A 23458-nucleotide genomic window follows, 5' to 3' on the forward strand; every position below is an offset into this window, starting at 1 on the left:
TTAATAGCTGAATTAATTTGGGATTTAACAAAGATCGTAATTTTTTTTTTAGATTGAAGTGCTTAAAACATGGAATGTGCTCGACATGCCAATAAGGTACAAATAAGCGACTAAGTTTTATGGGCTAGCCGAAATGTTGCAGAAAATCATCCGTTCAAAATAAATTATTTACATAAAAATATTTTATAATTTGTTGAACTCGCCAATAACTTGAGTCAAATTATCAAAACAAAGTCTAACAAAATAAATAGTACATAGTTTATCAAATAAAGACACAATTGAAATTTTACATAATAAAACAGTGACATATGCATAATTAAACAGTACAAAGTTTATTAAATTACTAAATAGTACAAAGTCTAACAAAACATTACATATATAGCTTATGAAGTCAACGAGTCAACCGAGTTGATTTCAAACCGAATTGAAGGCAACTTGGATTTAATTCATAAAACAACCGAATTAATGAATTCGAGTCAGTTTCAATTCGAATTATTGGCAAATTGAATCCAAATTGAATTTGAACGAATTATGAGTTATGAATTTTTTTGTACACGTCTAGCTACAATTCACTCTAAATATGTCTAGATAGACTTGATCTATATATGTACCTAATATGTAATCTATGTACAAGACATGTGAAAAAAAATTCGATATACTATATAACTATTTTAAATGCCATTTCAATGCCAATAATTTGCATTACTTATCATTGAAGATTTTTTATGAGTGTATACAATTTTTAATATTTTATCACTTGCACAATTTCTGTAAATGTATATTAAGAACATCTAGTTCTATGCATGTATATAACTATTAATAGTTAATTATCTCGCTATTTTGTCTCGTCATTTAATTCCAATCTTCTTTATATTCCAATAATAATAAATATATTTCGCTCGTTTTCCTTTATAATTATTATTTTTGTCAATACTAGATCCAACGAAATAAAAAAAAAGTTTCCAAAAAATCATCATATCAACAATGAAGGAACAAAAAAAAGTTATTTCTCTATGGAACTATAAGAAAAAAAACATCACTTAAATTATATTCAAAATATTGTCATATATCGAGGAAGATTTATTAAAGATCAAAGTGGGTGACGACCCCTCCTTTCCTCCTGTCATTCTACTAACAACATATGCACAAATAAGTGACCAAAACCTCATAACAAAATATACTCTAAAAATCTATTAAGCTAATTTTTCATTTAGGAAGTAACCACGTATAAGCTTTATTTAAGCTTTTACTCTAATTCCACCACTCAGTAATACACGTTACGAACAGTCATTTTATAGATCAAGTTCATTGCTCTTATTTTCTTGCATGCAATGCATTGCACACCATTCAAATCATAAGATTTATTAAATAAATATATTGTGTATTCATCAATTTACAAAAGTTCAATCATACAAAAAGCATTTAAATGACAAGAAGTTAATACAACCCACTTCATTTTTTTCCAAGCAATTTCAACTTGTCAAGGCTATGAAAATTTGACACATCTATATTTAATTTAAAAAAAATTGGTTTAGCAAATAATATATCAAAAATCTACTGAAGTAAATTTAATTTTATATACCGGGTCATAAGGGACACCATCAAATTTATCAATATTTTAGAAAATTAAAATACTTTTACCTTGTATATATACTCAAGTAAGCTCCTTGAACCAATAACAGATTATTTACTTGAGATACTGACTAAAAAAAAGGAAGACAAGAAAAGAACGGTGTCATTTTATAATTAAATATGACGTTGCGTCATCACCATCAACGGTGATTAGGACCCTAATTGTTGAAACTCATTTTAAAGTAATACTTTCGTTTCATCCAATATTTCATTCAAATAAATTTATATGCAAAATATTATTTGAACACATGCATCCCATATTCCGGTGCCATGCATCAAATGCTTTACATGTCACAAAAAACGGTCTCCACAAATCACTTTACATGTCAATCACAAATGTTTTGCTTGCCTGTGTTGAAAGAAAACATTCAGAGAAGCTTAGAGAATTATTAGATCCATTAGAGGCCCAGTCCACTATACGTACAATACACAAGTTCTTCGGCCTCATTAAGGCCCAAAATATAAAAAGAATGTCAAACATTATTACAGGGAAGATTCGGCGGATATAATTTGTTTGGAGTGAGTCTATGGTACTATGCATATTATGATTTAGCACCGTGCTACGGTTCTATATTCGAGTTTTCAAATTCTAACTGTCGATCCGAACCGTTCATCTTGTTCTCCATATTAATATGTGTTTGGAGACCAAATTTTACATTTTTTGAAATTTTTTTACTATTTTTTTAAATTTATTGAAAATCACTGTTTTTGGATGGTCCAGAATTTTCAGATCAAGTGATTTTCTAAATATCTAAAAAAATAGTAAAAAATTTTCAAAAAAATGTAAAATTTGGTCTCCAAACACATATTAATATGGAGAACAAGATGAACGGTTCGGATCGACCGTTAGGATTTGAAAACTCGAATATAGAACCGTAGCACAGTACTAAATCGTAATATGCATAGTACCATAGACTCACTCATTTGTTTGTGGTAAATTGTTACATAGTTTAATTTCAATGCTATTTTAAGACGTAAAATTTTAAAAAAAAATCCAATTTGGACTGTAAAATATTATTCTTTTTCACGCGCTGCATGTTCACATTAAATTTTATATTTTTTAAAAATAAAAATTAGAGTCAAGCTTTTCAATTTTTAAAATAAAAAATCCCTCAGTCATGTTTCAAACCTACAAACTTTCACGTAACAAGATTTTTTAAAGAGTCTTTAATTATATCTTCTCTAAAATATCTTACACACCTGTCTAATAAAATAACAATAGTGATTTTATAATTTCTTATATTATGTGGATCAAATCACAAATATAATTAAGTCACCTTACGGAACTTAGTCATATATAAATTTTACTTAACCCGTCATTAGATATGAAAATTACATACTAAGTTCTACACATTAAAAATCCACAACCTATATGTTATATTAATGTTCAATATATCATGAGCTGTAATGATCAATTTTAACTGAACATAAAATAATAGGGGTCGGGCTATTGCACTTCATGAAGTAAATGATATATTATATTTCAAGCTGATATTTTGTGGTTCTAAAGTTCAAACAGTCAATCCAAACAGTTCAAAATGATCTCCATATTAAATTGTGTTGTGAGACCAAATTTTACATTTTTTTTTGCAAAAAAATAGTATTTTTTAAATTTTTTTGCAAATAGCTATTTTTTTAATTTTCTGAAAAAACAACGATCTTACAAAATTCTAAAAAAATAGTAAAAGAATTAAAAAAAATGTAAAATTTGGTCTCCAAGCTCATTTTATTATGGAGATCATGTTGAACAGTTCGAATATCTTTTAGACTTCAAAAACAAAGATATGAGTTGTAAATAGACTTTTTAAAAATCGACACCACTGATGTCTTGATTAATGGAATCTGGAGGTTGGATGCATGACATCCATATTTCTTTTTCAAAAACAAAAATACGAGCGTGAAGTAAAACACGTCATTTATTTCATGAAACACAATGGTCCAACTCAAATTAATAATATGCCTTACATAATTATTTTACATAAAAGTATAATATTAAATTAATCTGCTAAAAATTAAACCACCATCAAGCTAAAAATTTATACAAAGCTTCTATGATCAACAAAGTTAACTGTAATGATTATGCCGGTGAGCGAAAACTGTATATGTTGCAAGGTAGACACTAAACAATAACAGGAGTAACTTCTTAGACAAAATAAAGAAGTATTCTTAGATGAGATCAATACCAATTAGTTGCACATAAAGACAATTTTTACTTTTTAATCACATGAATATTCTACTTAATTTCAGATATCGGTGTGATATAAATACCACTTGTTGATTTGGTCAAGTGACGCAACATAGTTATGTTTTTAGCTTGCAATATAATAATATCTTAAGTGTGAATACTTACCATTTCTGTAGAATCGAAATGAAATGTAAATTGTAGTTTATTTTTACATAATTATTTAATTTCCTCTAATATTTTATTTAAACAAGGCTATTTTCATAACCCAATTCAGAAATTCAACAATTAAAACATCTTTCGACAAAATCATGGATAGACGTCGTCACCAGCAACTTTCTCAAATACCACAATTATTGACTTTGGAAACCAGCTTCATGGTTTTTTGAACACGGATCAATAAAATGATGATTTTGGGCCAAGTAATAAGTCTAACAAACACCAGGACTGTATGGATACATTCTTGCCACGTGGCAGCTGGTGTAATTAGTTTCTGAAAAGTGACGGTCTAAATTGCAACCAGTACTAACATGGATGTCAATTACTTGATTTGAGTAACAGCTCATGTAGTCAATTTTTTTTTTTTTAAATATTTTACCTTTTTAATAAAACTAGAATTCAGTTACCTTTTCTTAATTAGAATTAAAAAAACTTTCAGATTTCTCTTTTTATATTTGATTAGGATAATCTTAATTATTTATCTGTTTATTGATGTTCAAGAAAATATTTACCATTGTTCTGACAAATATTTATCATTATGTCTGAGAAGTATTTATCACTGTCACTGACATGAAAATACTTTGATTTGATTAAACATTACTTATTGACAAGTTCAAGAACAAAGTTCAAGAAAATATTTATCATTGTTCTAACAAGTATTTATCATTGTCTTTAATGTACATACGTTTTACTGAAAATTGCAATTATGCATGAGAAGCATTTTTCCATGTAACATAAAGTATTTATCATTGCTTCTAAGAAGTATTTATTGTTGTCTTTGACATACATATATTTTATTGAAAATTGCAATTTAAAGTTGATAAAAATTGATAACAACTAATTATTAAAAAAAAATAACGTTATATGGTTTAAATTATTTATATGAAAAATATACATTAAACTTCCATTGGGCCGATTATTATATATGAATTCATATAAAACTATAACATATTTCAATTCATGCAACATATATACATATTGTCTTTTGTACACATGCAATCCCATGTGATCCACATAACATATACTCCTCAAGATCTAATACAATATTTGTATAAAAGTTATGTCCTTACCACTTAATAGTCACGTCCTTACCAAAACGCTTGGTTATGATCTAGTTTGAACCGAAATTTCATACATACTTAGTTGTATTAGATCCACCATATCAAAAGAGGAGTGTGCATGTGATCCATGACATGATATCTCTTGGTTAAAGGTCTCCAACAAAATTGTATCTCCAATGAAAAAAATACAAGGATCAACATATATGTGCATACATACATAAGAAAATTATAATGTGCATGTATACATATATGTGCATGCATACACACATAATAGAGAATAAAAATTCTTAGTTAAAATTTTCGTCCAAAATTATAAAAAAAATATTTATACATAAGAAAATTGCAACTATGTCTAAAAAGTATTTATCCATGTAACATAAAGTATTTATCCATATAACATAAAATATTTATCCATATAACATAAAGTATTTATCATTATGTTTGAGAAGTATTTATCATTGATATTTTACTAAAAGTTGCAGTTATGTCTAAGAAGTATTTATCCGTGTAACATAAAGTATTTATTCATGTAATATAAAATATTTATCATTATGACTGAGAAATATTTATTATTGATGTTTTATTGAAAGTTACAATTATGTTTGAGAAATATTTATCCATGTAGCATAAAATATTTATTCACGTAACATAAAGTATTTATCATTATGTCTTAGAAGTATTTATCATTGAGTGAGGAGATTGTTTATTTAATGGTCCCCGGTTGTGCGGGGACAATCCAAAAAAAAAGAGAAAATTTTGTGCGGGGATAACTAACAAGTATTTATGAGGGGATTGTTTATTTAATGGTCCCCAGTTGTGACAGGACGATTAAAAAAAAAAGGAAATTTTGCGCGGGAACAATAAATGAATTGATTTATTCTTTCATAAATAAATATCATTGCATAGGGATTAATATTTTGCAAATTCAAGATAAATACTTGGATGCATCAAGTTAAATACTAATAGTTTATGAAACGCTTATTAATGACTGAGCGATCCCTCATGATTTTTTTGGCAGTTTGTGCGGAGTTTTTTGCGGAGATTGTTATCAGGATTCTCAAATTTTTTATTTTGTCCTCGCTATTGTAAGTTGTAACTACAAAAAAATAAACTTATTTTCATCAAAAAATAAAAAAATAAACTTATTATTCTCCTTTCTCCAAACTAGAAGAAATTTCTCATATAATGATTAAATAAAGAGTTATTTGAAAGAGGACAAATAAAAAAAGTTGGTACGGTAATTAGTTTTTTCTCAATAAAATTTTAGTGATGTATTAAATCGAGATTGGCTACTCTACTTACATAAGCATATGAGGTATATGCTTATAAGTTATTTTTTCGTTTTCAAAATTCAAAAAGTCGATCTGAACTGTTAGATGTGATTTCTATATTGAAATGTACTTGGAGATCAAATTTTACATTTTTCTGAATTTTTTTTACTATTTATTAAGCTACTTTGAAAATCGTTGATCCAACGGTGGCTTAACAAAACAGAAAAATCAGAAGCCACCGTTGGATCAGCGATTTTCAAAGTGGCTTAATAAATAGTAAAAAAATTCAGAAAAATATAAAATTTGGTCTCCAAGCACATTTCAATATAGAGATCACATATAACAGTTCCGATCGACTTTTTGGATTTTGAAAACAAAAAAAATAATTTATAAGCATATACCCTCATATGCTTATATAAATAGAGTAGCCAACCTCGTATTAAATCACATCTAATCAAAATTATTCTAACTACATGAAAAAAGGGAATAAGAAATATTCTGAAGTTCTTATAAAAAGTCAATTAATTCTGAAATTTTGATAAACAAATAGCATTTACCATTTTACCCAGACCAATTTTTGACTAATTGTGTAGTTAAGAAAATACTGACGTGGCCTCTTTTTTATCCTAGCATTCCCCTCACTGCGGGTCCGAATCCTCTAAATTAACTCAAATTTTGAGTTTGGATCCGGACCGTCCGATCAGAATCCGGGTCAATCCAGCCCCTGTCCGGCTTTCTTTAAATAGTAATGAAGCGAAGAAAAAAAACGGAAGGTTAACCTCGGATCCGTAACTTAAAAAATTAAGATGTTTCTACAGAAGGTACAAAATATAAAATTCATTCAAATTATAAATGCCATTACTCAAATTCCGAGGTTTGCTGGGAATTTTAATTTGTTCATGTCAGACAATGTTAATCTCCGTTGTATTTTACCGTAACGATCTTAGCTGATGGCATGTAGCTTGTTATTCAGGAAGGGTTCTCAGGGTTTTGTAATTATGTTGTCTTTCAGCTGTGTAATAATTCTGGTTTAATATATAACTGAGCTTTATTTCAGGCATGGAGAACTGCGGCTTTTGGGGTGTATGGCTTTACCCAGTTCACCAAATCAGGATTTATGTAATTCCTCCACTCAATTAGTTTCAGTTTTCTTCTATTACCCTTTTTCCTGATAAAATTGTATAAATCGTTCTTATGTTGAAACTTGAAAATACTTATGTTGAAACTTGAAAATATTAATAAATCAATACATTGGTACCAATACCATCTGATGTAGGTTTTATATTCTTTGGATGATTTTGCGCTACATATAAAGCTAGTTTTTGTCAGAAAAAAATGTGAGTCAAGCCCACATTTGATTTCATTAAGATAGTTACAAAAGTTTTGTAACAGGATTACAAGAGCGAAAATGATACTCAATGCATTTGAGCAATAAAATAAAACAGAATAAAACTAAAATAGTAAAGAAAACAAAATTGTAGAAATCCAAGAACAAAATAATTAAGAAATTCTATCTAAATGGGTCCAGTATTGTCATCCTTTCTGTGCCTGATTCCCCCACCCCCCCCCCCCCCCCTCACTGGTTACTGTTACCTTGAGTTCCACTCGGTACCATATGCCTCCTTGTACCAGTCCTGTACCGGTTGCATCATTTGGATATGATTGCTCCAAACTGCCTATAATGGTATAACCCTTCTAGTTGGGTCTTCACAATTTATCCTGCCCAGTGAAATGAGTTAGGGGGGTATGAGCTTGTGCTGTTAGTAATCTGTCTGTTTCACTGTCCATTTTGTGCTTGCCGGTACATTGTTTCCTTTTGTAACAGTGATGTCTCCTCTGTGCCAGAATCTGACCCAGTGGTACCGGGGTACCCTTTTCAGTTGGTACCAGCGGTACCGAGTCTTCCCTCTGCTGTCTTTCGTACCAACAGTACCGTGTCTTTCCCCTGATGACTTTCGTACCAGTGGTACCGGATCGCCCTTTTCAATTTGTAAGCCACATCAATTATGCTTATTTTGTCTAGCTTGGGTGCTTCTTCACTCCCCCCACACTATTACTGTCCAGAATATGTGATGTGCCAGATTACTTCTTTGAGTTGCTCCACCCTTTTGTCCCTGCCTCTGAAAATTCTATAGCCACATTCCCTCCAAAGTACAAATTGCGTTACGAGTAAAGCTGACTTTGTTTCTCTTGATAGTTCATTCCTTAGGATGGATAGTGCTTGTTGTCATCAGAGTTGTGTTGAGGTTTAGACGTGAGTGAAGCATACTGTACAGTTATCTGTGAAGCACATATAAAGCTAGTTATCTGTGAAAAAACACCTACACCATATGGTTTACTAACTGTTAAGAGCTGTGCAATTCAAAATGCATTAGGAAACATTATATATCTGCTGCAACGTATAAATTTTTTATAATGCTGGTGCTAGAGAATTTTGTGTGTTGGTAATAATGTAGAGAACATTCCAAAAAGTTCAAAGAAGAGGATATGAAGATTCAAATGGACGGGAAAAATTGCATAGTAACTGGGGCTAATTCTGGAATTGGCTTTGCTACTGCTGAGGGATTGGCTTCAAGGTATGAAATTTACATAAATGTGCAATTTAATTTAGGATTTACCCTAGGACTACCAAGATTGATTTGGTAATGTACAGGTTAAAGGTTACGTTTAAATCTTCACATATGGGCATTGGTACTGAGTTGAACAATTTATTTTCTCTTTTTCTCTAATCTGTAATATTTGATCAGGATTAATTTGAAGCTAGATTGGTTCAATTGATGCTGAATTACTTAATATGGTGAAATTGTCTACATCAACTGAAACTGCCCAAGTACCTTCAGTTCAGATATGCTAGTAGTACAAACTGATCAACGAAAATTGACATAAACTCAAACAAGAACAATGGTCTACCAGTACTAGACCACACTTGCTAGTATCAGCATAATCAGAACAGCAGTGAAATGGAGATAAATTTTTATCTTTGTTCCCTAATATACTTCAAAATGTACCAGAGGTGCAACTGTCTATATGGTATGCCGTAATAAAGAGAGAGGAGAAGCTGCACAGTCTCAAATCCAGTCTAATACTGGAAATCCTAATATTCATCTAGAGGTATACTTTTATTAAGGTTCGTATTTATGTTCTTTTCTTTTGGTATATGCAAATGAAGTCACGATCATTTTCTTCTTCTTTATTTCAGATCTGTGACCTATCATCTGTGAGGGACATAAAGACCTTTGTTTCTCAATTTTCATCGAATGATAAACCGATACATGTCTTAGTAAGTATTGATTCAAACTTTCTTATATTGTGATTTTCGGTGCTAAATGCCATAAAGTACCTTGCCTTTTTTTTTTATTATCCCCGTCCAACTTAATGTTTCAATGACAAATGAGCTATGAAATAGGCTTTATCAAATTATTGAATAACAGAAGGAGACTAACTAAACTAATGTATGAACGAACAGCAATGGTACTTGATGGAAATTAGTTAAGGGTAGCCACAATTTACTGAGAAACATTACTTAATGGAAACAAACTGATTTTTGTAATTATCATTATTTTAATCTTTTGGTGAAGATTATAAAAATGATAAGTTACTAACCGTATTTCCTAATCTAGGTTAACAATGCTGGCATACTCGAGAATAGCCGTAAGACTACATCCGAAGGGTCTGTCTCTTGTCTAATTCAACTAAGACCTCCTCTGGATAATAGTACGATTAGTGATGTTCACTATTTTCAGACCTAAAGTTGTTTTAGTGCTAGTGTGTTGCAATTTGATTGGTTCATATCTATATTGCAACATTACTAAAGTTCCATTTGTGCAACTGACCGTTTTAACTGATCTCCCTCAGTTAACCTTTAATTTTGAATTTAAAAAAAAAACCTTTAATTTTATACTAATGTAAATAGTGTACATCCAGTACTGTACCGGCATATACTGAAAGCTGCACTATAGACCCGATCTTGTGTTTCTGTTTTCTTTTCCTTTCTTTTTTCTTTTTATAACCTTTCTGATATATAATAGTTTTGCTACATTGGGTCAATTGCCGTTCTCTGTCTTTAATACCAGTCCGGCATGCACCAAAAGCTGCACATAGTACTGTACCAATCTTGTGTTTATTTTGTTTATATTAGTTAATATCTTGCTGGTATACAACAGTATATGCCAAATTGGGTTAACTTGAGTTGAGGATTTGAAGGTTGCTATAATTGGGGTTTAAGTATCAAGCTGTTCAGGTATCCTATGGATACGTACCAGTCAATTTCACTCCTTTGTTAATCCAATTGTGGGCTTCTTTTCATTTTTTATTCATCTTCTTTAAGTTTTCTGTGATATGTTCTGATAGGCTGGAATTAAGTTTTGCGGTGAATGTGGCTGGGACATACACCATGACAGAGTTACTGATTCCTTTGTTAGAAAAGGCTTCACCGGATGCACGCGTCATCACTGTGTCATCGGGTGGCATGTACAACTCCCCTTTAACAAAAGATTTACAGGTCATTTTTGGTTTAATTTGTTCTTTTCTTAAATACAGTAATTTCTTCAGCTCCCGGTGTGAGCAAATTCAGATTTGTTGTCTGAACTTAATTATCTTACTTCCTATGATTTCTTTCTCTATGTATATTGGAGTTTCATCTCTCACTTCCTTTGGATTTCTAGTCAAGATTTGGAAACTAGAGTTCATGAGATATGGGATTTTAATTTTGGATTTCCCATGAAGGAAATATCTTTTGCTTCTCATGTTCCTTTCCTATCCTTTGTTTTTCAATTTTTGGGGCTGGGTTGGGACGGGCGAGGGTGGGCTGTGATTCCTGTGATCATTGAGATTTATAGAATAGATTGTTTTATCATTGCAGTTTAGTGAAAGCAACTTTGATGGTACACTACAATATGCTCGAAACAAGAGACTCCAGGTTAGTATGGAACATTAGAGCATCTCCAACGGTGATTGCTTTTTAATTTCTAATCCTACATGGCAATTGTTATTTTAATTTTAGGAATGCGCGATGATTTCTTATTTAGCAAATTTTCTTAATAAGCAAACGCTTTCATTTGAACAGCTGGTGAAACGTTTTGTTTTTTATTTGCTCCCATATTCATTTTGTTCTCTTATTCGCTGCTGATGTGAATGGAAAAAGAATCAATCTAATTGCGGGGATATAGTGCCTGAAATTATGTATCAAATTAATTTCTTTTAATAACATACAGCTGTAATTAATTTCTTTTTTATTTAACCGCTGTAGATGCTCTTATATCTATTAATGTTTATCTTGACTGGTATGTAAACTTCCCAAAAAAAAAAAAGAAAAGCTTCATGCAAACTGTCTGCAGGTGTTGGACCACAAAAAAGAAAAAGGAAAAAAAAAAAAAATCAATAAACTAACTAAAAAGCTTTTATTAATGCATCTTTGAATAGCGCCCAAAAGGTATAAAGCATGGTTTTTTATGGCCTCATTAGCACCATTCTCAAGTTACCTAGGGCATTGGAAAATGAAGCATAAGTAAACTGAACGAGAGGTAAAAAGGACCAACATGTTCTTTGTTTGTTTTCGATTTATGACTTTTAGGTGGCATTAACTGAAAAATGGGCAGAGAAATATAGCAATAAGGGGTTAGGCTTTTATTCAATGCACCCAGGTTGGGCCGAGACTCCAGGTGTAGCCAAGAGTTTGCCTGGTTTTTCTGAGAAGTAATAACCTCCATCTCTTATTTACTGAGTATCAGGAATACACATTTAATTCATACAACCATTCTTGCATGGATATACACAGGAATACAGGATAGGAGCGTTGGTTAACAACAAAAATCAACATAGAATGAGAACAGTAGTTGCTTTGAATTTTGCCAATGGAACTGCACACCAAATAATATTGAAATTAATGAGCAGAGTCCCAACTTTTTTCTTTTCAGTAGTTGAAATAAATTTGGATCTTCTGGAAAAGGAAATAACTTGGGAATCATGTTTCATTTATCTCCAGAATCAAAGAATTAAAGCTGTTTCTAAGAATATTCAGAGTTCTGATTATTGTAGAAAGAGACGGGAATTGTTGACCTTAACACATACCTATTTCCATTCCACCACTACATACCTTTTTTTTTCTTTTCTTTTCATTTTTTCATATTTTAAATTTATATCTAATTCAATTAAATGCATCTTTTTTTTCACATAACTAATTAGATTACAAGGGAAGCTCAGAACAAAAGAGGAGGGTGCAGATACTGTGATTTGGCTAGCATTACAACCAAAGGAGAAATTGGTTTCTGGTGCATTTTATTTTGACCGAGCTGAAGCACCAAAACATCTGCCATTTGCTGGGACAGCTACATCTCACTCCCACATTGATTCAATTATTGAAAATGTTCGATCCCTGTGTGGTTTTTCTTCTTGATTTTTATAATATATGTACGTATTTTCCACCATATCAATTTTTTTTGTAAGTGTTAGCGTGTTATTGCAGTGTGTATCGTTTTCCTATGGGACATTATCAAAAAGAAAAAAGAAGCATGGATTTCATTTAATATGCTAATCTGTTTTCATTTTACATTAACCATCATCTTTTCTTAACTAAGTGTGAGTGGCTTGTGACCACAACTTTCTGTAGAATTACTCAGGACTATCAGGTTTAATCCCTCTGGAGGTTGCCCTTTATTATTTTAATAATCTGTGTACTTGAGTGGTAAAGCAATTTCAAAAATTATTAGCTGCATGAAAGCTGATAGATAGTAAACTGGTCCAAGTGGGCCCAAGGCTTCTTCTTTTTTTCCTGAAGTTATATCGTTTTCATTCTTTAAAGTGGTCAAATGGCTAGGATTTCTAGGTAGAAATATCTACTTTTTAAAAAAGAAGAAGAAGCTGCCAGGTTGTTTACTACAAAAATCACCAGTGCAAGTTGCAACACAGCGCTATGATCACAAAAAGTACATTGCATCCACCATCCTATACAGATTGAAATAAAAGGTAGAAATATTTTCACCAGTAAATTTATGAGCAGTAGAAATATCTTATTACATAAGAAGCTTCATGACAGAAGCAAAAAATAATGATATTTGTGCACCAGCCGGGAATCGAACCCGGGTCTGTACCGTGGCAGGGTACTATTCTACCACTAGACCACTGGTGCTTTGTGTTCTGTTTTACAATAAATTTAATTTTTATAAATAGAGGCATAGATAATCACCTCGGTCATCTGACAAGAGGATTCGTCAATTCGGGTTCGTTTATTTTAAATTGAGCATCGCGGAACAAGAAAGGAGTCCTACAATCTGGATTGGGAATAAAAGTGAAAACAAAGACTCAAAAACATTTGATAGTGAATAAATATATTTAGGATCAATTGACTCGTATCATTTTTTTGAAGGTCAATGAGAAGGCTCACAAACAATTTCATTAATATAAGAAAAAGTATGTACAACGCCTCTATTTTTCGGATAAAATGTAGTAGGTCTTTTGATTATTTTTTAGAAGTATCCAAAATAGGTCCTTAAATTATCGAATATTTTCATCACCAGGCACTTTATAAAAGATCAACAGACATGGCAATCAAAGTCGACTATTTCTAAATGCTGAGGTGAAATTCATCATTTTCACAGAGAGGAGAGATCCAGATCCCGACTCGTCATGTCTATGAAAAATGAATTAATTTAGTTAACAGATTTACACCCGAAATTTTTATTAATATTCAATATTAAACAAAAATTAATACAAATGTTCACAATTTAAAAAAAAAATTAAAATACCCAGGCCGCCGAAAAACTCAGCGGCCCAATGACAATTTTTTTTTGTTTACACGGTTTTTGTCAGAACCTGTTTGAATGATTTATGGTTTCTTTATTTAATTAAAAAATGTTATGATTTATTTATTTTTTTGTATTGAAATATTAGAAATATTTTATATATTGCTTTGAAAATAGATGAACTACTATATAAGTTTATTAGAAATACTGCAACAAATTACCATATCAACATTTTCAAAGAAATATATAAAATATTTCAATATTTCAAGATAAAAAAAATCATAACATTTTCTAATTAAATAAAAAAACATAAATCATTTAAACAACTTCATAAACCGTGTAAATTAAAAAAAATTATGTTATTCGGCCACTGAATTTCTCAGTGGCCCATAAAAGAATTCGGCTGCCAAAAAGCTCAGTGACCAGGACATTTTTATAATTCTTCAAAAATTATGAACATTTCTATTAATTTTATTTTAATGTTGGATACTAAAAAAAAATGACGGAATTTACACACTTCAAATTTGTTTATGTGAATCAACGTGTCAGTGTCCATCAGATTAGCAGAGAGGACACACTTTAGGCTTGCACCCATATCAACCCCACAGACATTCAATCATCCAGTCCACCTCGATCTTAAAACCCTTTTACCATGTGCCCCGAGAAATCGACGTCGTATCCAATTATCGCAAATGCAAACTTCGACTAAAAGAAAGAAAAAAGAGGCAACTTTTGGGAAGCTAACTGTGGTAGAACAGGTAGATCAAGAACAGCTGCTGTGTCAGCCTAAGTCTTTCCTTTTCATTTAAGTGCATTTTCTCTAGTTTTTTAGTTTTATTTGGTTGAAGATAGGAATTACAAGATCCCAATGGTTGTTTTCATGTGCTTTGGATTAGAATAGACTTGCATGGTCAAGGGAAAAGGCTACTGGTAAGGGTACAATATACTTCCGGTAAGATGTTTTTTTACTGTTAATGCAATCCTGGCAGCCACTGCACGGCTTTTCAAAAAATAAAAGAAAGAAAAAGGATGATCATTGAATGGAATAAAATTTTATATTGCAATTTAATAAAAACATTGCGAAAAAAATAATACAAGTGCAAAAATTATATATAATTATAAAACTATGTCACATTTTAATTTTGCTCCATCTACCCTCCATTATACTATTCCCTGAAGATTCGTTACTGTAGAAAAAGGAAGTTTTTTAACGTCAATTACGATTTAGTTCAAAGTGATCTCTCATGTTACCTTCACAAGCCTCTTCTTCTTTTCCATGTAGAAAGGAATAGAAAACACAATTGAAAAGAGTAGAAATAAAATTCAACAAAACAATTATCCCAATAAAAGTCTATTGATATGATAAAAACAAAGAAACTAATAGATTTAAATCTTACCCAACTTCTACCACCTAAGGCTAATAATTAATGAGAGAAGCACCAACCATGCTATAGGGATTAGGGGCCTGTGGAAGTTCAATCTAAAAAGTAAACCAATAGTAACGCAAGCGACTTGCAAAAGCAACAAATCTTCGATGCCTTGTGTCTTGACATGAACATAGTTTTGTGACTTTTGTCCGCTGTCTGACTATACCTTGTCAGCTAGAAATTACAGGCCGAAATGCCTAAATCCATAGTAATTATTTGCTCTCTAAAATGTCAAAACTGAGCCCATTACAAGTTTCCTACTTGCAAAATTTTCTACCAACCCAATAGCAGAAGCTTCAACAAGGCCATACGAACATAAAGGCCATTCTTTGCCTGTCTGAAATATGCCCCTCTTGGATCATTATCCACTTCCACAGTTATCTACAAGTATAGGAACAATGTCAATTTTAGAAAGGAAAGAAGTGCAACAGGCCATTATTAATTTGGTTTTAGTTAAAACATCTACATAATTTTGTTTTAATCTTTTGTTGTTCTGTATATCAATTAATAGAAGAATCAAGGCTGTTTTTGAACTAAGATCTCTCATTAACCCCGGCATTTATTTATTTTTAGATGATTCTTGTCGGATTTGAATTTGTCTTCTCATAGAGGCGAGGCTAATTGTAAAACCACATTATTTTTTTATAAATACTAAGAACCTTTACCAATACGAATACCCATTGGAAACATATTGATGGTCTACGATAGGGAAGTACTAAGATTACCAAATGAATTACCTCATCTAGCCGAGGAAGAGGATGCATTACTACCGCATGCTTTTGCATAACATTTAGCACCTTTGTATCAACTATATACTTCCCTTTAGCCGCTTCATATAGGTCTATTCTCTCTCCAAATCTCTCCTTTTGGATCCGAGTCTGATAAACTACATCACACTTAGAGGCCACTTCCAATAAATCAACGCTTTCTTCCCATTCGACCCCACTTGTTGTTAAATAGTCCTTTATATCATCCTAACAAAAGGAATTTGAAAAGCACATTACTTAATAGTAATTATTTCTGTCCCTTAATGATGCGTTGAAGGTCACCATGCTAGAAGAATTTCAACATGCAACCAGGGTCGGAACTAGAAAATCTTAACAGGAGGGGCTAAAAATTAAAATACAAAAATTGTGACTAGTGGGAATTGAACTCAAGCTCTTTCCAACACTACATAAGCTCTTACCACTAGACTAAAGTTAACGTGTGATCATTTATGAGGGAGGCTGGGCTATATAAAATGTTCTAAAAAAATAAAATCTAATTAAATCTTAGTATATATAACTAATATTTTAAAATCATAGGGGTAGCTTAGCCAACTTTTGATTGGCTTAAGATCCGCCCCTGCATGCAACCTCAATTTTTTTAACCCTTTATACCAAATATCAAGTACTGACAAGAGGCCTACATGTAAATTTGATATTTAGGAAGTGATATTGAACAATTGTACCTTCATTTTGACCACATCAGGAGAGACAAAATAGATCTTAATATCCGGGTACATGGCAATTAAGTAAGCAAGGGATCGAACTGTTCGTCCGTTGGCAAGGTCTCCTACTAATCCGAGTTTAATCCCATCTAATCTTCCTATTTCTCTTTTTATTGTGTAGACATCCAACAAAGCCTGGAGAAAAAATTGCAAAAAGAAAAGAAAAGGAAAGGTGATTTTAAGACTTCTGGGCATATTCGTCAATTCAATTTAAAATAATTAAATGAAAGATTAAATAATTAAAAGGAGAGAGAAGAAAAAATGTGATGTTTTTTGTGTGAACTTTGGATATTATGATGTTTTGATGGGGAAATTGGCTATTTCAAAAGTTTGTATGGGCACACTAGAAATTTCCCCATTGTAAAATATAGCTGTGTTCACAGATCAATATTAAGCCCATGCAGGAAGCTGCTTTTGCAGCACTGACTAATACTCTCCACTCATAGAACAAAGGTTAATTGAGATAATGAGATGTAGTTCTTACTGAAACAGCAAGTTTGTTTCTGTTTAATTTCTTGATGTTTTTTTAACAAAAGTTGTATAGTCACAGACCAATTGTAATTAAGGCGATTTTATCATTCTAATACAATTGTTTGGGACTAAAGGCTTGGTGGTGGTGGTTGTTGTATCATTCTAATACAAAGTTATTTCAATCAACTAATCTACGTTGCAAATGATCAACTACACTGACACAATTTTTTTAACTTCATATCAAGGTGAGGAGTAGTTTTGAAATTATTGGCTTATTTAGGAGCATGTGCCCAAACAAACATGAAGAAGTTGCCACAACCATGCTAGCTCATATAGTAGCATTTACTAAAGGATGGTTAAATGGAATGGGCTATTAAAGCCTTTTATCAAAAAGAAAAAGGAAGGTTAAATGGGTCCACCAAGGAAACTTATACAAGCCTAAAAATTTTTTTAGCTTCTAAAAAGAACAGTCTTAATTAAGTTAAATTTGGTTTATTTGGGAGCTTTTTATAGTTTTCTCATAATGTAAGCAATTGTCTTCAATATCACATGACCAAATTAAGTCAATGTTATACCATAAACCACTACCATAATGATTCATATCAGTAGCGTGTACTATACAACAAAAAGGACGGGTTCACCAAGGAATCTCATAAAAGCCTAACCTCTTTTAAGCGAAGCGAAGGACCAATGACAAAACTCAAACAAAATATACAATGAAAATGTAGTTTGACTATTTACCTGTGTGGGATGTTGACCGGGTCCATCTCCAGCGTTAATTACAGGTATTTTAGCAGTAGCTGCAGCTCTCTTAGCAGCACCACCCTCAAAATGTCTCAGAACAATTATGTCAGAGTATCCTTCTACTGTTCTTATTGTATCTACAAAATGCCCATACATAAGTACCTGAAACAAATTAGTGTGATGTGTTGTATTGGAAGTTTATGATATTTTAGAGAAAAGGCAGTTTCATATTGAATTGAACCAATAAAATGGCAAGATACCAGATATGCCATAATAATGTTGAGTACCAAACATGCTTCCCCACAATGAATAGGCAAAATTGCTAGAGGAGTTCTAGGATTAATTGTAAATACCTAACCAGCTATTATATGAAAGTACATATGCACTGACTTCATTTTATCCATAATGCACATTTGCATTGCACAAAAGATCCTTTGTTATTGTCAAAACTTAAGCTAACACCTGTCACAAAGTTGTCTAAAAATAGTTAGTTCAATGTATTTTCTGAAGTTGCTCAAAATATTCATGTCTCCCACCATTATATCACTACATATAAATAGCCAAAAAGGAGAATGATGTTTGGAATGTTTTGAAGAGCAATATTAAATATAAATTAGTACAGGTATTGTGCTACATTTAGTCCCTCATGAGGTTGCATATTTCTCATTTTGCAAAGTACACACAGCAATTGAAATTTATATTGACAAACATAGCATCTTGCATACAAGCCTACTACCTGCTTTGTACTTTTGGGACTGAAAAAGAAAATCAACTAGCCCATTTTATTCTGGGGACTTAAAAAGAAAGTCTAATTGTTCTTCTGGTTCTCCCTTCGTGGCATCCCCATTTCAAACAGGGATAATTTTTTTCTTATTTGCAAACACTAAATTAAAGTTTCCTACAAATCATTCCAGTTTTCAACTACTTAAAAGTGCAAAATTGGAAGAAAACAAAAAGGGAGCTAGAAAAATGTACCTACCTTCTAGGGTTTCACCTTTGGCAGCTGAAGAGAACTCTCTTGCATTTTCAGTCGTAAGTACCTCTCCACCGAGCCTTTTCATGGCAGATTCGAATGAAAGCCTTGTCCTTGTAGAAGGCTCGTAGAATAGAGTGGCCATTAAGTACCCTTTAAGCATGTTGCTCCCTGGAGAGCTGGCATCTCTTTCAATTGCCTCCATATCCTGCGCCACTTCGAAGATTCCATTCAAGAGGTCTTGATTGAACTGTTGAGATTCAATTACATCTTCAAGCGGGAAGCTGGTTTTGATGGGGTAGGCATGGCATTTAAGAGCGGAAAAGGGGACACAGAAAACAGGTTTGTTGAGTTGGGTATGTTTGTAGGGTTTAACAAAAGAGGCTGGAGAAGCGAATGAGCGAAGCGCCATTGAAATATGTATGCAGAGACTTGGTAATTGAGGTAAAGGAATTGACGGGTTTTAGTGGAGTGAATAAAATATCTTGTGGACCTATTGTGGAAATGAAAAGGGAAACATCACTGAGATTCTTTTCTATATTTTTTTCCTATAAATTTTTAATGTCTTTTTTTCATGGCTTTAGTACTCTATATAGGAGTTAATTTTTTGGAGTTAGCTAATTTTTAACTTCTGTATTTATACCAAAGCCTTGCAAAATTGTAGTCCGCACAACATGGTCCTGCTTACATATACACACTTGTTTTGCTTTCTTGTATTATTTTCTCTGTATTTATCTATCAAAATGTCCCCAAAATAACCATACTAAATTTTCGAAACAAACATTATTGTGCAATTGCACTTTAGTTTATGTTAAGTCAAATCAGAAAAGCACTAAAACCACTAAATTGATCACAAGTATTCAGATTTGTATCGAGGAGATAGTATATTGGATTCTTAATTTTTATTTTCACAATTCCCTCTTTTGTCCAAAATCTAATTGAACCCGAAATTCAATACAAACCATCAACGTTCTATAATTTGCTTGTAACTAGCCACAAAATTAATCAGAAGCAACAATGATTTAAACAATACACACATCTCACAAGCAAAGAGAGAAGCGAAAAAGAATAACCGCGTTAAGAGCAATATGGATGTCCCTAGGTCTTTAGCTCCTCCTCCGCTAGGGTCACGCCTCGGGTCTAGCCCAACCTCACACCTTAGTCACAGGGAGGGGAGGAGGGGGGAGAGAGCAAGCAATGCTGGTTTTCTGACTGGGAGGACAAGAGGGAGCGAGCGAAAGAGAAAGATCAACTCAATCTAAGAGTGAGAAAGCGGCTTTGGGGAAAGGAAAAGGTGCCTATCCTCTCTCGCGCGGGAGCCCAGTAGGATTTTTCGGAGGTTTTGCACAAATCATGACAAATCATCTGCCGTCCGATCCTCGCAAGAGGGGCGGTCCCCACGGGAAAGGACCTAGGCCCTCTTGCCTGCTAAAATTGACAACAAATCCCAATCCGTGATAATCATAGATTCATCATAGGCGTAGAGAATACCATGTTTGAATTATTAATTTAATTATGTAAGAAAAATACATTAAGAAATAGATGTCCAGCCTAATGGAACCTTTTATTTCCAAAAGGAAAAAGTTCCAATCTCTTATGTGAAATTTTTATCTGTAGAAATTATTATTAAATAATATATAAATAGAAAGAGTAGTTAGAATTTTCAATGGCATAGATGAATCTAAAAAAGAATTTCGAATTCAAACTTTGAAGCTGAATATTTTTAGAACATTTTTTTTTTGTTGGCAGCAGATTCACAATGATTCAGCCACAGAAAATTCCAGTTGCAAGACTCAATTCTCGAGCATTAATCACAAATAATTCAAATATTGTTCGCAAGCCAAATACATATTGAAATTAATTATATATAATTTTTACATTGAGTATAATAATTAATTTTATATTATACATAACATTATATTCTAAATTATTTAAAAAAGTAATGTACAAGTATAGAAAATTTGAAAATAAATATAAGTCAATTGAAGTCTCGCTTGAGAGGATCAGATTGAATGATTTAGTCATCTCTTCAGCAATTGTCTAATTTTCTAGATCTGCATGACTGCATCTGCTGCAATTCAATTCAATGATGGCACGTGTGTCAAGTGTGCCATAGCCCATAGTTAATGCAAACCTTACATCGCGCGAGTTAATGACCATAATACACAGAAGATTTTTATGGGGTTTTTATTAATATTGATGCGGCCCACCACACATGCACTCACTCTCGCTAGCAGAACTATCACAACTTGAGAGTGAATCAGTAAAGAAAAAAAAATGACATGAATGTAATAAAATATTTTTAGAGTGACGTGATTAGAATAACATTACGTGATTGATTATATTTAATTGTTTCTTGTAGATTTAATTAGTTCATAAAAATATTAAAAATATTAAAAATAGAAAAAATAGAAAAATATTGTAAAATATTGCAAAATATTAAAATAAAACATAATGTTAAAAAATTAATCCGTAGCATGACATGACCATATCAGTTTACGTGATATATCATTTTCAATTAAAAATAGATATATCACATAACATACGGATCACATCACGTAACCAGGGGCGGATGGAGGATTTTCACCAAGGTAGGGCAAGATATTATCGAATCGGGTTTAAATAGCTAATTGTGTTCAAACTCATTAGATAACCAGGTTAGAAAACATATTAATTTTATATTCAATCTACCAATTAATTAGGATTCTAAGACCTAATAATTTAATATACCATTTACTAATTATCTTTTGTATTAAAAAAGTAGGAAATTTTTTTATAAAAAATAATTAGTCCAAATTAATGATAAGGCCAAATCTTACCAAAAAAAACAATCCACTATTATAATAAATATAAAAAATTGACCAATTAAAAAAAGTCACACAAAAGTTTTCATATTTATTAGTATTTTTTTTTTTTTGCAATAAACGACTTGTTGTATTGTAATAATCGTTGTATTAATGAGGTATTTAAGAAGAGAAAAGGTAACGTCTCCCCAAGTCAAATTCCTCAAAAATCTCCGTGTATAAAAGCCTTCACTTTTTAGCTTAGTTCTGACGCACTTTCAACTGCCACAACTGCCATAATTTCAAGTACAATATGTATGTTTACATGATAATATGTGTATGTTTATAGGATAATATGTGTATGTTTACAGGATAATATGTGTATGTTTACAGGATACTATATGTATATTCACAGAAGGTGGTCCCCAACAGCTGTCACGCGTTTTTAACAGCTTTCACGTGTTTTTATGTTGACAGGATTTGTTGAATTAGTTTACAGGATTTAGTACTGATGTTTACAGAATTTAGTATTGATGTTTACAGGATTTAGTATTGATGTTTACAGAATTAGTTGAAAATATCTGAAATTTTTTGGAGGACTGGAGTTAGTTGCTTCCATTAAAGAAAGGGGGGGAATTCACGAGGCCCACGGCCCACCCAGTAATTTAGTTACTCATTTTATATAATTTGACTAAATCTGATTTGGTGTGAATCAAGCTATATTAATTCTATCTCAATGTTAAACAATACACTGTGCACACACCATGTTTATTTAGTATTTTATAACACTTAAAACATCTTTTTCTCCCGAGTCACACAGTCGCATCTATCTTTCTTTCTAAATTCTATCCATTTCAACCAGCTATGAAAAAAAAGGCAAAGTTCGTCCAATATGAGAGAGAATCGTCTTCAAATATTGAATTGTTGGGTTCACATCAAGATACTAGGTAGGACAATATTATTTTTCTGGGTAGGACAAAGGCTCAAAATCCAATTTTTATAAATTGATTTTGAATTTTCAGAGTAGGACAGTTGCACTACCCTGTAATGAACTGGATCCGCCCCTGCACGTAACCAACATATGTAATACGTCGTGACATATATGTGTCATGCTATGACTAATTGTTTTGGGTGTATGTAAACTTATATTTTATAAACAATAAGTTTAAAACGGAACTTGTGCCTTATTTCAGAAGTACTTATATATGTAAATTATTCTCGTTTAGTTTGCAATTTTGCACGAAGTTCACAAAATTATTTTTAAACTTTTGTCAGATTATAATGAATAATAAGGAATGTCAATGATTAAAGAGGAGGGTTCAAATGCCTTCATTTTTTGTGCCTCCACCATGCCTCCATTTTTAAAAACTTTAATAACTCAAAATTTAAAATTTAAAAGTCAAAATAAAACCGTTGGATGTGATCTACATCATTTTATCTATGCACATATAAAAAATTATGACATTT

The 23458-nt window shown here is 31.9% G+C and overlaps 2 protein-coding genes and 1 non-coding gene across 4 annotated transcripts; 1 reads left to right on the forward strand and 2 right to left on the reverse strand.

Annotated features, from left to right (window-relative positions):
• The first annotated feature begins 7090 nt into the window (after positions 1–7090).
• Positions 7091–12918, forward strand: LOC144571574 (NAD(P)-binding Rossmann-fold superfamily protein). The gene is made up of 10 exons (XM_078320914.1): positions 7091–7186; positions 7423–7484; positions 8822–8941; positions 9377–9476; positions 9565–9645; positions 9986–10035; positions 10716–10866; positions 11227–11283; positions 11938–12059; positions 12549–12918. The coding sequence occupies exons 1-10, from the start codon at positions 7172–7174 to the stop codon at positions 12757–12759; spliced, it is 969 nt and encodes a 322-aa protein (XP_078177040.1). The 5' UTR covers positions 7091–7171; the 3' UTR covers positions 12760–12918.
• Positions 12919–13420: 502 nt separating this feature from the next.
• On the reverse strand, positions 13421–13491 carry TRNAG-GCC (transfer RNA glycine (anticodon GCC)). Its single transcript has one exon. It is a non-coding gene; the product is annotated as a tRNA-Gly (tRNA).
• A 2125-nt stretch (positions 13492–15616) lies between these two features.
• Positions 15617–20596, reverse strand: LOC144571763 (aspartate carbamoyltransferase, chloroplastic-like). Of its 2 annotated transcripts, XM_078321131.1 has the most exons (6): positions 20282–20596; positions 19215–19701; positions 18233–18372; positions 16982–17155; positions 16269–16505; positions 15617–15912 (listed from the first exon to the last, which is right to left on the reverse strand). In XM_078321131.1, the coding sequence occupies exons 2-6, from the start codon at positions 19618–19620 to the stop codon at positions 15805–15807; spliced, it is 1065 nt and encodes a 354-aa protein (XP_078177257.1). In that variant the 5' UTR covers positions 19621–19701; positions 20282–20596; the 3' UTR covers positions 15617–15804. The 2 variants fall into 2 exon arrangements, with proteins under 2 accessions (XP_078177257.1, XP_078177258.1); XM_078321132.1 differs by having other exon boundaries at positions 19215–20596.
• Positions 20597–23458: the final 2862 nt, after the last annotated feature.

This window comes from Carex rostrata, chromosome 19, assembly GCF_964058835.1.
Source record: "Carex rostrata chromosome 19, lpCarRost1.2, whole genome shotgun sequence".
Taxonomy (NCBI): Eukaryota; Viridiplantae; Streptophyta; class Magnoliopsida; order Poales; family Cyperaceae; genus Carex; species Carex rostrata.

Coding starts and splice junctions, on each gene's coding strand:
- LOC144571574 (XM_078320914.1), top strand. Junction 9,646..9,985: donor ATAAACCGATACATGTCTTA/GTAAGTATTGAT, acceptor TTCCTAATCTAG/GTTAACAATGCTGGCATACT. Junction 10,036..10,715: donor CGTAAGACTACATCCGAAGG/GTCTGTCTCTTG, acceptor ATGTTCTGATAG/GCTGGAATTAAGTTTTGCGG.
- LOC144571763 (XM_078321131.1), bottom strand. CDS start 19,620: ATGGCGCTTCGCTCATTCGCTTCTCCAGCCTCTTTTGTTAAACCCTAC. Junction 17,156..18,232: donor CCGGTCAACATCCCACACAG/GTAAATAGTCAA, acceptor TTTTTTCTCCAG/GCTTTGTTGGATGTCTACAC. Junction 16,506..16,981: donor CTGATGTGGTCAAAATGAAG/GTACAATTGTTC, acceptor TCCTTTTGTTAG/GATGATATAAAGGACTATTT.